The 14,806-nt window shown below is 42.3% G+C and overlaps 1 protein-coding gene across 1 annotated transcript in view; it reads right to left on the bottom strand.

Annotated features, from left to right (window-relative positions):
* The window catches only part of CAP2 (cyclase associated actin cytoskeleton regulatory protein 2), a 96,849-nt gene that overhangs the window by 71,817 nt on the left and 10,226 nt on the right, over positions 1–14,806 (bottom strand). Inside the window, 2 exon segments of the mRNA XM_038391436.2 lie at positions 9,849–9,949; positions 13,525–13,649. Of these exon segments, the coding sequence (XP_038247364.1) occupies positions 9,849–9,949; positions 13,525–13,648 (225 nt within the window). The 5' untranslated portion in view covers position 13,649.

Here is a 14,806-nt window from a genome sequence, read left to right as displayed (position 1 = left end):
ATGGGGTCATGCAGGCAAAAGGTTTGGAAACTGCTTCCTAATGGCTGTGAACCTCCAAAGTCTGCCTGCTGCAGTACCACCCCTGACAAGCCCCCTATCCTGGGGCTTAGAATGGGCTCCTTGGAAGGCAACCCTACAGCTGTCTTCTGCAGTGTGTGTGCCAAAGGAACCCTCCCCCCAACTGCAATAGGGGCTTTTAGGACCCCTTTATGACATTCAGGGCCTTTAACCAAGCATAAAGGAGACAGAGCAGGGTTGAGGATGCCACTTCTAGAATTAAGAATGCAGAAAAGGCTCAAGTTATAACACCACACTCCCACCCAACCCCTATTTTTACTCACTTGTGACTTCCCCCAAAATTCTTCTTATGGGCTGATATTTTTCATGTTTGGTTTCTGCACAGAATATGTTCGTTTTAAACTGAAGCTGATTATGTTCAGCTGTTTTGGGAATTACAAAAAAAACTTGACAAAATTTTTTTCTATTCTCACCACCAGTTTTTATCATAAAAGATACCTCAAAAATTGTTGAAATTTGAAAATTGAAATGTTGATTTAGAGACTTCAAGTGACTGAAAATCCACCACATCCCTCTTAAATTTTTCCAGTGGTTAATCAGCCTCACTGTTACCTGCACCTTCTTTCTAGTCTGAATTTGTCTAATTCAGCTTCCAGTCACCTCTTAACCTTCTCTTGGATAAACTACGCAGATGAAGCTTCTTTAATCTCTTATTTAAGGCAGATTTTCCAGATCTCAAATAATTCTTGTAACTCTTTTCTGAACCTAGTGGTGGATTAGCAAACAGGCCGACAAGGCCTGTGTCCAGGGGCCCTAGCCAATTGGGGGGTCCCAGAAAATGGTCGCCCTGCCCCAGCAGACATCTGCCATGGGGCGGCAGAAGCCCGGAGCCCTGGTAGCAGCACCAGGCGCGGCGGGGGAAGTCCCCATGCCCCAACTCCACTCTCTGGTGGAAGCACAAAGCAGTGGGGGAAGCCCCAGCGCCCAGACTCCAACAGAAACCACAGGGCGGATGGGGCAGGGGAAGCCCCAATGTCCCGACCTTGCTCCCCGGCAGAAGAAGCGCCTAGCATCCAGACCCTGGCTGCAGCCCTGGGATGGAGAAGCTCTGACTCCCTGCCGCAGCCTCAGGGATGGGGGAGTTCTCAACCCCACTGTGGCCCCAGGGCTGGGGCAGGGGAACAGACCTTCTCCAGTCTTGGGGTCATAGTGGGGGGTGGCAGAAAGGAGCAAACAGGGGCCACACTGTGCAGGGCAGAATGGTGTGGGGTCAGGGGTGGGGCCACAAGAAGAAGGAGCGGAATGGGGGCGGGACCATTGGGAGGGCCCCCCCACTTGCTCTGGCCAGGGCCCCACAAAACCTTAATCTGCCTCTGTCTGAACCTTCCCTATTTTGTCAACATCCATTTTGAGATGAGGATCTCACAGTATTCAGTGCTGTACAAACACAGACGCTGTCCCTGTCCTGAGAGGCTTACAGTCTAAGGTTGTGATCCTGCAAACACTTATGCATGTGTTTAACTTTACTCCCTCCCTCAAGCAGTCCCACTAGTTTCAGTGGGACAATGTACATGCTTAAGCATGTGTGTAAATTTATGCAGAATCCAAGCCTGAGGAAGCAAGTTGTATAGAATTGTTGATAGATTGACTATTTTTGTTTTTGGGTTCTTAATGTTCTGACTTAACAAATGCCATCTGGAGGACTCCCAATAGAATTTTCCCCCCTTAAACTTACAGGTGCATGCTTCTGGTGCCAGCAATGCACAGCTAGGCATGCTGAGCACCATTTACACATTTTAAGCAGTGTCTGTTGGACTTTTTTTCTCCTCCTTTTTAAGATAAAGCTGGCGTTACTGCAACATTAAGGTTAAGAATCAAAGAACCCAATCCAATTTGCTATTAAAATCAACAGAAAGATTCTGATTGACTTCCATGGGAGCTGCTTCCAAGCCATCAAAAGTCAGGAAATTCCAAAAGTAAATGTGTGTATTACATTGGTAATTTGGCCACATTGCACATATGTAGTATCTTGTATTCCTGTCTGTCTTCTTAACCAGTAATACATTAAGATTTAAATGTATATTATGTAATATTTTATGGTACAGATATAGGATGTGCAATAAAGCTAAGTCAGGATTACTAAAGCAACCTTAACTTTGAGAATTTCTGGATTTTTTTAATATTGTTTTTTTCAATTAACATCACATTAAGACTATTTTTTTATTTAATTTTCTCTTTATTTTACGAAAGTACATTTTGGATATTTTAAAAATATTTTTGCTTCATTCTTTTTTCTTTTGCTCTGTTGTTTCCCTACCCTGAAAACTGTTCTATCTAGTGTTTGCTTTCAACAGCTGAGAGATAGCCCCGCTGCATGCTTCTCATTGGGCAGACTGACATCATTCTCTACTTTGAGTCCTGACTCAACTTTAGCACAATGCCTGAAACCACACAGCCTGTGGGCACAGCAAGATCAACATGAGAGTACACGTGTGCATTCTGCTGCCCTGTAAGCACATTGCCTTGTTAATGAGGAATCAGCCAAATAATAGGTTTGATAGTGCGTGGTTAAATTAGACAATATAAATTGTAAAAGTGTTTTCTCCCCATCACAGAAAGGAGATCCTGTTGAAAAATCCTGACCATGAAAGTCCATTGTCTACTTCTACACATCTCCCTGTAAAGGACAGATGATTTGAGTACAGGGAGTGTTATATCTTACAATAAAATGCTTGTCATGAACAGATGTAGATTATTACTTATTTTGTTTATAGTAGTTACCAACAGGAAGAAAAAGAAAGTTACCTTCCCTTACTCTAATTATTATTAATGATTTGGAAACTTGATCAGTTCCACATGTGCTGTGTTTGGTCCATTTGCAGGATCAAATGGTGGGGCAAGATTCCAAATATCGAAATCCTGAATAATTGTTGAATGTCTGGCATTCTAAGCATGCTCATAAACACTCAGCTGCATTAGTCTGGGCATCTCGTTCTATTGCCAATTTGAGAATACTCAGGACCATATTTTATGGTCATCTAGTGTAAGGTACCTGTTCTCATGGTGGCCAATAGAAATGATATAAAGACACACTGAAATCAAACGTGAAAGTGTATCAGGTTGATCACAACAACTGGGAAGCAACAGCCCACGACAAAGCAAGGTGGCTGCAGATATGTCATGTCACCATTAACTGCTTTGAAGCAAGGCACATTAATACCTTCTGTGAAAAATGTGAACAGCACAAAGCAAGGATACAACAGCCTGCAAAGATCATGGACAATCTTGTCTGTCTCCCACATAACCATGTTTCTTGCATTAGTCTGACCTCGCATGTACATGTTCACCTACAGCATTTGCTGAATTCTGGTACATGGACACTGACATGAGATTCCATCATTAATGATTTGCACAAGCGCCGGCTTTTCCCTCTGCCTGGGGGTGCTCAATGCCCACTCAACCCCGGGCCCTGCCCCCACTCCACTCCACTCCTTCCTCCCATGCTCCCACCCCACCTCTTCCTGCCCCAGCTCTGCCCAGGCCCTGCCTCTACTCCACTTCTTCCCCCAAGGCCCCATCCCCAACCCGCTTCTTCTTGCCCAGTTCCACCTCCTCCCCTCGAGCGTGCCTTGTCCCCACTCCTCTCCCCCAGCGGCTCCTGCACGCCAGGAAACAGCTGATCGTGGCGGCAGGTGGAGCTGGGAGGGAGGGGTAGGATTTGATTGGCGGGGTCGCCAGCGGGCAGGAGGTTCTGGGGATAAGAGGAGAGCTGGCTGCTAGTGGGCGCTGAGCACCTGCTATTTTTTTCCATGGGTGCTCCAGCCCTGGAGCACCCACAGAGTCAGCACCTATAATGATTTGCATTACAGTAGTGCTTAGTGGCCTCTATTGAGATTGGGGACCCATTGTGCTAAGTGCAGTGTATATGCACAGCAAGAGAAAGTCCCTGCCTGATCCATTTAAAATCTAAATAGAGGAAGTATGTGGGGGAGAAGGATTATTATCCCCATTTTACAGATGAGGAACAGAGATTAAGGCCCAGATCCTCAAAGGTATGTAGGCACCTAACTCCCATTTATTTTTATTGGGAGTTAGGCACCTAAATACCTTTGAGGATCTGGGCCTAAGTGACTTGCCCAAGGTTACACAGAAAGTCTGTGGCAAAGCTAGGAACTGCACCCAGATCTCCTAAGTCTCAGGCCAGTGCCTTAACTACAAGACCTTCCTAGAACACAAGAACAGCTATACTGGATCAGACCAGTGGTCAATCTAGCCAAGTATCCTGTCTTCTGACAGTTGCCAATGCCAGGTGCTTCAGAGGGAATGAACAGAACATGCAATCATCAAGTGATCCATCCCATTGTCCACTCCTAGCTTCTGGCAGTCAAAGGCTAGGGACTCCTAGGGCATGGGGTTGCATCACTGACCATCTTGGCTAACTGCCATTGATGGACCTATCTTCTATGAACTTATCTAATTTTTTTTTAATCCCATTATATTTTTGGCCTTCACAACACACCCTGGCAACAAGTTTCACAGGCTGACTCTGTGTTGGGTGAAGAAGTACTTTCTTTTGTTCGTTTTAAACCTCCTGTCTATTAATTTCATTGGATGATCCCTAGTTCTTGTGTGATGTGGAGTAAATAACACTTCCTGATTCATCTTCTCCCTGCCATTTATGATTTTACAGACCTTGGATATATATCCCCTTCATTGTCTCTTTTCTAAGCTGAACAGTTCCAGTCTTTCTCCTCATACGGAAGCTGTTCCATACCCATAATCATTTTTGTTGCCCTTCTCTGTACCTTTTCCAATTCTAATATATCTGTTTTGAGATGAGGCAACCAGAACTGCATGCAGTATTCAAGATGTGGGCATACCATGGATTTATATAAAGGCTATATGATATTTTCTGTCTTATTATTTATTATATATAGGAGCCTAGCACAGGAACCTAACAGTTCCTAACATTGGTAGCTTTTTTGGCTGCCACTGCACATGAAGTGGATGTTTTCAGAGGACTATCCATAATGACTCCAAGATCTTCCTTCTCAAGAAACTACCTAGAAACCCAATTTAAATGTCACACACAATATACAGGGAGGTTGATTAATTTCTGCTGGTGTATGTATGTATAAAAATCACCCCATCCCCTCCCATGTGCCAGCAGGGACAGCTTCATCCCAGGGGCACTGCCAAGGGAAGGCAGCTTTGAAGAACAGCCAGGGCTTCATAGGAGCCCTACAAGCAGAGGCTGCTCAAAGGATTGGCTAAATCAGCACAGCCTGTGGGCATTAGCCCGGGAAGAGCCGACTTTCACTGCTGGGGTTGTGGCCGGCTCCAGGACCCCTGCTGGAGTGTGGGGGGGTGGCGAGGGAGGAGGAAGTGTCTTGAGACACTGCAGCCACTTTTCAGATATACTTTGTGCCACCCGGGACTGCAGACTGTTTCTCCGGCAGAAATAGTAGAACCTGGAAGTGAAGAGAGACCGGTAACCTTTTCCTCTATGGACTAAATAAGTTGTAATGTGAGGAAAGGGAACTATGATTAGAGTTAACCAGATAACCAATTCTTTGAATACAGTAACACATATCATACAAGGTGTTTGGCAAGGAGGCTGTAATTCTTTTCTACCATGTGTTCTACAAAATATTGTCATATGCCAATCTTACGGTATCCACACCTTACCTCAGAAGACTTCTCTACTTGTATGTTCTAGTCTTATCATTACATTGTACATCTTATCTTGTACATCATTATTCTAACTTGCTTGAGCCAAAGCATCCCAGAGCCTGTGATATCAGACTCCCATATAACCAACATAAACTGACTCATACCGAACACTTGACAAAGCCAGGTTCTCAGCCCCTTTCTCCTGCTTGACCAGTCTCCTCAGTGTAACAGAATCACTAGGTAGAATAGATCTGGCATAGCTGGCTCTTTGTCACCCTCATCACAATCCTGGGAGGAGGGGATATGGCCAGGCAAAAGGGGATGTAGCTGATACACCTCTGCTCCAGCTATCTGTGGCTGCTGGAATATCCACACGGGTGCAGTTTAAACCAGGAGGCCATCTTTGCACTCCCCTGATTCCTTGGGCCTTTTCATCCTTGGACTCAAGTTAGAGCAGTCTCACTATGTCAGGGGCTCTGAGAGGCATGGATTAGAGTTGGTTTCCCCAGTTATATACTGCCAGATAGCCAGTTACATCTGTTTTGTGGCCAATATGCATCACCACAGGGGCACAGCAAGGCCGAAGATCTGGCCGTAAACATTTAATATAGCTTGTTTTCAATAGGCTATACAAAAATCCTTGCTTTTGGTTTTCATGTGGTTAGCTATTTTAATGCAGTTGACCTCTCAAAATAATCATCACTAGACATGCTATAGTTTAAATGCAAAACCATTCTACTACTAACTGGATTGGGTCTATGCCGAACTCTTCTTTAGTGAACTAATCTTTCTGAAATCCACTGCGCTGTTATGTTCAGCAGGGCTTACGAAAGCTAGTTATCAGTTCTCTTTTTTATTTTGTTCTCTTTCCAAAGACTAGCATACAGTAAGCTAAGAAAAACACAGAAATGGGGCACTGCAGTGGACATGAGATGTAGCTGTACTCTTCCTTTCATCAGAAACACAAACCACACTGTTCTTACAGCAATAAACATGAAATGCATCACATTAAATCCCTTATTTCTTTAGCATAATATAACGTCCCTTATGAGCTCTCTCTCATATTACCATCCTGATCAATCAGGTATGTGAGGTTTTCTAGGCAACAGGTGTTTTTGAAACAAAATACAACCTTCCCTTCAGCTTATTATGTGAAAGAGACAGCAGCTGCAAGCATAATGCTTAGGACACATGGTCTATAAGACATCCAGAAGAAAAACACTCCTCGTTCTGCTTGTTACGGTAAAGCACTGATGTTGTTGCAGCAGCAAGTAGAAACATAAAGCAACTATAGTCTGTGTTTCATGTTGTAAATTCAGAGACTAAAATTTCAGAATCTTTTAACAGGTTACAAACAGAATCCCATTTTCTTTATATGATGGAAACTTGCTAATAGTTTCTGTAGCTCTGAACAAACACTCTTAATTATTATTGTATTTGTATTCCAGGAGCACCCACAATATGCCAGCACTGCCCACATTTTCAGGAAGATTAAATCTTTTCATTTAAGTATTCTTTTAAGTGGACTAATTTGTGTATGTCAAATGTGGCCAGATTAGAGTGGATTTACTCAATTAGCAGAGTTCGGTGGCTGGATTTGCAGTGTACCCATTACCAGAGAGGAGATTTGTGATTCCATATGTAAATTAGCCCATGTCTTTGTTTTGTTTGTTTGTTAGGATGCAATACTAAGGTTTCCTATTTATCATGGGGTTTTATACTGCTGCCCATCAATTGCAATAGTGAAGTTCATAGTGAACTTCATGGTGGCTCTGGCACTTCTCTATTTTTGAGGTCAAATCTCTGCTTAGAGCCTAGTTTTTGTTTTTAAAAATATTTTATTATTATTTTATAATTTGTATTCCCATAGCACCTGGGGAATTCCCCTCCCTTTTTTCTTGTTTTGTTTTATTTTTTGCTGGTAGGGGCTTCAGGCTACAAGTGTTGGGAGTGTCATTCTTATGGTAGGAAGGCTTTTTCGAAGAGCCAGATTTTGCAGCAATTTCTAAAGACAGTCAGACTCTGGATCCACCAGATCTCCTGACCCATTCCAATATGCTAGAGCTTCCTGACTGAGGCATTCTAACCCTATTCGACAATAATGTATAAAACCATACAAGAGATCCAGTTCACAGAGCAACCTCAGAACTCTTGTACCTTGAGCAGACTGGGTGCAAGGGTCTTTTGAATGTGATGCTCTCAGCCACTAAGGTGAGACAACCTGTCTTTGCAAACTCAGTGGATGCTGCATGTTTTCCTTGCTACAGGGTTTGTGGGGTAGAGTAGCAGCAGCATGAATTAGGCAAGGATTAATTCATACGGGGAAAGGCATGGTTGCACAGCTCTACTGAGATGAGGGAAAATCCCTGACACTCTTTCACCCCCAACTCAGATCAGCTAACTGACTTTGAGCGATGAGCCCCCCCATTTGCATGTAGCTTTATGACATTACCAGGATAGACAGGATGTTGCAAGCTGTGATCAGATGAATCCATCCTTTGTCCCTCTGCCACAGAAAGTTAGCTAAAAGAAAAGGAGTACTTGTGGCACCTTAGAGACTAACAAATTTGTTAGTCTCTAAGGTGCCACAAGTACTTCTTTTCTTTTTGCGAATACAGACTAACACGGCTGCTACTCTGAAACCTGTCAGAAAGTTAGCTGTAGCTCATGAAAGCTTATGCTCAAATAAATTAGTTAGTCTCTGCGGTGCCATAAGTACTCCTTTTCTTCTTGGAAAATACAGTATACTCCTGATTATCAAAACAGTGTGGGGGACACAGATTTTATCTCAGTAATTGGGAGTTTAGATAATCGAGGGCAGGAGCTATTCAGCAGCAGGGTGGTCTCCCCCAGGGCTGGGAGCTCGTCCTCCTCCTCCTTCTCACAGTGCTTGCCAGGGGTCTCTGCTCTGCCCCACTCATTCAATCCCATGCAAGCAGGGCTGCAGAGGGCCCCCTGCACTGCCACGGCCGGTGACACTTGATCCCTGCAGATGCAAGGTGAGGGAGGGGGGTCTTAGTGGGGCACAGCAGAGATCCCCGTACAGGACTCTGCTCTGCCCTGCCAGGGCTGCAATCTTCCCTGACCTTGCACCTGCAGGGACTGGGTGTCACTGACCCTGCAGCTGTACAAGGAGCCCTCTCCAGCCCTGCTCACTCACTCCCATGACAGGGCTGCTGCGGGCTCCACACACTCCCATTCAGCAGCAGGGTGGCCTCCCCATGCCTGGGGGCTCCTCCTCCTGCTCCTCCTCACAGTCCTGGCCAGGGGTATCTGTGCTGTTATCAGAACCTCCTCATTATCTGAATCCCATCCTTGTCCCCCAGCATGAGATACATGCCACAGAGAGTTATGTATCTCATGTGTGGGACCAGGAGGGATTAAGATAATGTGGAGGTTCAGATAATTGGGTTCAGATAAATGGGAGTATATTGTCACTGAATTTTAGAAAAGACAGTTTAAAAAAAATAAAAACCCAGATCACAAAAGGGAGGTATCAGCACATAAAATGACCACATTCAATGTGAACTAACTTTGTCTTTATAAAACTTCCTTGTTACAAAATATATTGCAAAAGAAAAAAGAAACAGGCATAGATTTAAAAAATTGGGCAGATTAAAAACAATTTAATAATTTAAAACAAAATAGGCAAAAGTCCTGAAAATAAAGAAAGCAGATGAGGATTAAAATAAAAAAACCAAAACCAAAACTTAAGATCTGGAACCAAGTTGTGCACATTAATACCCTCAGTAGTCATGTGATCTTACTGTTGCGGGGTCCTTCTTACTTCATATTGCTTTTTATTCACTTGTTGCACCTTGTCTTTAATTAGGCCCCAATCCTCCAAATATTCATGCTCTTGCTGAGCTGTATGCAATGGGACTCATATTGTGTATGCTAATGCATATGTGTAAGGTTTTTTTCTACATCAGTGCCTTGGATTGTAAACCCTGTGTGACAGGGACTTTTTTGTTCATACAACCACTAGTACAATGCGGTTCTATCCGACTGGGACCTCTGGGAACTACTACTAATAATAATTAAAGCAACAGCAATGAGAATTCCATAGCCCTCTCCACAATCAAGGCTGGTAGAGGAGGTTTTGTGTATTTAGAGACAACCACAGTTATACTGGGGAGAAATGGGAAAATACTCACATGTATCTTCACATCACCTTCCAGGATCTTGCTATTCCTGAGAAACTCAGCCACACTCCCATTTAACAGTCTATCAAAGGCTTCTACGTACGGTGCTACACCTTTGGGAGAAAGGCATTTCATTACAACTGGTTCATAAAGTCAGTAATTTGTAATACTGTCCTTTGCTGCCGGAGGGAAAAATACTGTTGAAATGGGAAAAAACTGTTGTAATCTTTTGCCATGTTCACTGATTTTTCAAATCAGTGAAAATTAATGCAGCATCCTTATTTTCAGCAACAACCAAACAATATTGCTTCCAGTGAAACCTAGCTTGCAGCGTGAAAGTAATGTAATCTATATACTGTATGTGGCTAGCGGCCTTTGTGCTTAAATAACAGGTGTTAAAATAAATATTTTTCAATATTACAAAATCAGAATGACCAGATAAGTATGATTTAGACCTTTTTATTAACACAGTGCTATTAATATACATAAAACAAGTGTCATCCTCCTAAAGGAATCTGTAGTGAACCACTGCTATGTTTATTCCACACGCCCATTCCTGAAGCTTTATAAATTGTTTGGCAGACATTAAAAACCAGTAAGTCAATTTCTAGTAAGATGGGGCTTCAATATGGTAATAGTGCAATTCTACGATATGAGGAAACCAGTTCCTAAGCGATCAGTATACTGAAGCACAGCACTGGAATCTCCTTGTTTCATTGTCTGAGTTTGCAAAACTGTAAATTCCATAAAAGCTCCTCCAGTTGCTGGAAAAAGTCTAACTTTACTAAATCATTAATCTCAATGACTATGTGAACTTTAACATACCAAGCTGATGAGTACAAGCACAATTTTTCATATCGTGTATACTACTGTCTCCTGATAGAGTGGATTCCATTTAAACTGGACGTGAATTGTCTGGACTGTTGGGAAACCCAGGTAAGAGTCAGTTTCTTACACCAAACTGGCTTTCTGAATAACCTTATATATCATTTAAGTCAGAGAAAGTAATCTTTTCTAGGATGTTTTCCAGTCCCTTTTTCGCTCCCTGATATGCTGTCATATCTTCTCTATGGCCCTGATCCAGCACATGTGCAAATTTAAGCTACCCAAGTGCTTTGCAGAATCAGGGTCAAAATTTTCTCCTGCCTCTCTCCCTGAGCTTTCCCTCTACTTGGTAAAAAGTGAAACCTGTTCTGAAGGGACCCCAGGCTTTGCCCAATGCTGTCTTAACCAGTTGGCACTGCACTACGGCAGAACCCTGATTAATAACCCTGAAAGCTCTTTTTGCAGTAACAGCATTTTGGCCCTTTCACAGAAAACACTAGCTTTGACAATGAGGACTTGGAATTGCCTGCGTTTAGCACTCTGTGCTTAAGCTACTTGATGGAAAGCCTAGGCTGTCCTGTTCTCCTTATGTCCCTTACTTTTCTCTCACCTTTGATTCTAAGGAATTTCTGGGCTTTTGTCCATTTGAAATGTTTATGTGTAAGTTTCTTGTGGGACCTACCACACAAAGTTTTTTATAGTGGAGAAGAAAACGTTTTCCAAAGCCCATTTATATTCTTTGTAAAAATCCATGCCAGTCTCCAAGACACTCATTTTAAGCTTTTATTTTGGAGCACAGAGACTCAAACAGTAGCCCATCAACTTTACTAACACTGTAGAAAAACAGAACACAGCTACATCTATTTTTAGGAAGCAAAGCTGCTGATTTATGAGACCATATTCTAGAGATTGCTGTGGACCTCTCTATAATTCAGAAACTGCATGTTTTTCCTGCAAGCCTGCCACCATGATCTTCAGGACCAAAATGTGTACTCTTCTCCATCAAGCCATGTATGATAAAGATATTAACCAACTAAGATGGAATACAATATACATTCAAGCCTAACTTATCACACATATATTCTGAAGTAAGCAATGGTAAATTATTTGGGTCATTACTATGGAAGAACAAATACTCTTTTACATGAATTCCTATTTTAAATGAAATAAAGACACTCCCTTCCTATAAGACAGGTGCAACTGTAAAGCTCTAAGACTATCTAGGGATACTGAGTGATAACATGGCTTAAAACATGTCTTTAGGAGGTATGCCAAGAGCCTCCATCTTTGAGGGGCACCGTTAAGGAAAGCGGCATGAATAAATACAGATGGGGAACTCTATGTGTCATGTTACTGAGCCACATTCATCCCTGGTGAGGAAATTGGGCCATCATGTTTAGCCATAGAGACTACTTGGAATGTGAGAACCTGCCCTGAAACATACCATCACAGGCATATAACGTATAGCTGTGCTCATGACACCATACACATAACAATGGCCCAAAATGAACACTATTGCTAGAACCGCTACCATCTCTCCAAACTCATGGATTGCTTGAGTGTGACACTGCACATGATGTGGGCTCTATGCACTCTGCCAGCACAGCCTAGGTTCTGAGCTCACATCTGTGGTAACTGCCTGTGGCAGCCATGCTATACAGGGGATATACTGTAGTCCCTGGTCCTCCAGGAAACTTGGGACTGACGGATGCAGCCTCCAGAATAGGCAGGTCCAGATCAGCTGGAAGGTGTGTTTATTTACAACCTCTCACAGACAGGCTTTGCTGGTTGAGTTCCTGTGCAGCCTAGCCAGGATTTTAAAGCAGCACTTTCCCCAGTGGTGAGTCCCGCATCAGATGTAGCTGGCCCCCTAAGCACAGGGTTGTGCAAATTTCATGGGTAGATGTGGCTTTGCAATTAAAATAATCAGAATAGGGACCTTAGTAACAATGGCTCCAATCCCACAGTGAGCTTTCTGTGGATGCAGGGGTCTTCCCCGCAAGGAGCTCATTGCAGGACTGGAACCTATGTTTTGAAAATACATAGTTTTTAATAGTTACTTATTTTCCCAGCTTCTCTGTGGGTCATGTGTTTTTGTCTGACTATTCACTCATGCAGTTTTGCTTAACCTGGAAATTTCAAGGACAACCAAAAGTCTAACTTAAGATCTGCACAGTGTTAAGTATGTCTTGGCAACAAGATACAGACAGGTCTGGGTAGACTGTGATCCTAGCCTTCCTTCCTCTGTTCCAAACTCCAGGACTTTGGAGATGCACTTCTGGGGGCAGAGTATGAAAGAGAGTATAAAATAAGGCCAATACTCCGACAGTGGCAGCGATTAGTGAACAAATGCTTAAGAACAAGTTCAGCTGAGATTAAGGGGATCAGGCAATTAACTGCAGTGTTTCTGCACAGTGAAATTCAATTCAGGGAGCTGGAAAATAAATCCAACGTTTGCATTGTAATTTCTTCAGTAAAATGTATGTTCTGACTTTTCAGGAACACTAATTTCTTCTGCTAATTAGCCTTAGCAGACATTTTCAACCGGTGAGTACTCTATAACAATATAAACCATAAAACAGAGCAATAAAGCTTGAAATATGGACTATATATTTAAGATTAGTTCAAATCTTGAATTTTCTAGGGCATGCTAATGTATGATTATGATTAAGATTAAGGATGCCTCCTGACATGTTCCAACTGAGTCTACAAAAAGAAAAAAAAATTGTTTTCTGCTAATGTCCAGCTCTTAAGGGGCTGGGATTGTTCTCTCTCTCTTGGAACAAAAAACATGCTCCACTTACAAGCCATACATCTGGCATTGCAAAAAGAGGCATGCAGTTCTTGAAAGAGCCACTCATACCTCCATTGACTCCGTTTACAGCTCCACACTCCATTCCAATGGATCTGTGTGAATCTGAAAATAACGATTCAAGTCGAATTACAGCTTTTTCCAGCCTCTCCATCAACACCTGTGTCTCCGCCATTCTAAAAGACAGAAGCCATGTTAGACATTTGAAATGAGCACAGGTTTTACAGCACTATCATTCTTCTGTAGTTTTTGGTGATTTTAACTTTCATCAATTTCTAGGATAAGGACAGGTCTACTGATCTCCTTTATAAAAACTACTTAGCTTGCATCATCGCAACATTAGAAAAACAATCTCCTCTCTCCTCACCAGTAAATTTAAGTTATATTTTAAGGGATGGGTTTCCAAAAGTGGTCTCTATTTTTACATCTCCAAATGACTCTCAGTGGAATTTTGGTTACGTGCACAGCCTGACGGCACCTGCAAGTTAGATTCTTAGATATCCAAGTGACTGAAATACAGTTGCAAATAATTGTTGGCATAAGGTTGTGCCTGCAATCATTTGTACCTGCTATTTACAGATACAATACAGAACGCCAGTTAAGTCTGGACTAAAAGTTGTGTGAATGTACACTCTCTCCTTGGATTTCCTAGATTTTTCCAATCCTCATATATATTGTGGTAAGATTCTGTCTTGGTTGTTTTTACTAATGACTACACAGCTTCAATTCAAGAAACCAAGAAACCAACCCGAAAGTCTTGTATTTGCTTCTTTAAGATCTGACCTCTCATCAGTTAATGTTGTCTTCTTTCCCTTCTAAAAGTACATGATGTGAACAAATCAAATAAACAGCTAGGTTTCAAAGCATGGAACCCTCCCCCTTCATCATTTACTTAACAGGTTTCATGCACACATGTTCCATTTAAGGTTGTGAACATTTTATCCCAGTAAGTGACATCCAGGGTATGCACATGTTATTTCCTAATAAACATCATTGCTAAAAGTGTTAATCCCTCAGAGAGATCACATGTGTAATACTAGATTCCAACAAACTGCATATTATTAAGCTACACTAGCAACCAGAACAAACACCATTGTGCTAATTACCTGTCCCCGTACTGTGGGGAGAGTGTTTTATAGTATTATTATTAGATAGCCAAATATGCAAAGAGGGTTTTTATCATTATTATTACTACATATTTTTAATTTTTTAAAAAGATGTAACAGGCTATTAGGATCCTACATATAGATGCAGAGCTCTTCTGCTGATTCACCTTGGCTGTCAGGCTAATGAGTCCTTTTAGCTCAACCCTAGTAGTTTAATAAGGTCTGTG

The sequence above is a fragment of the Dermochelys coriacea genome, chromosome 2 (assembly GCF_009764565.3).
Source record: "Dermochelys coriacea isolate rDerCor1 chromosome 2, rDerCor1.pri.v4, whole genome shotgun sequence".
Taxonomy (NCBI): Eukaryota; Metazoa; Chordata; order Testudines; family Dermochelyidae; genus Dermochelys; species Dermochelys coriacea.
Note: the sequence above shows the minus strand (reverse complement) of the source record. Positions and strands in the feature narration are given on the sequence as shown.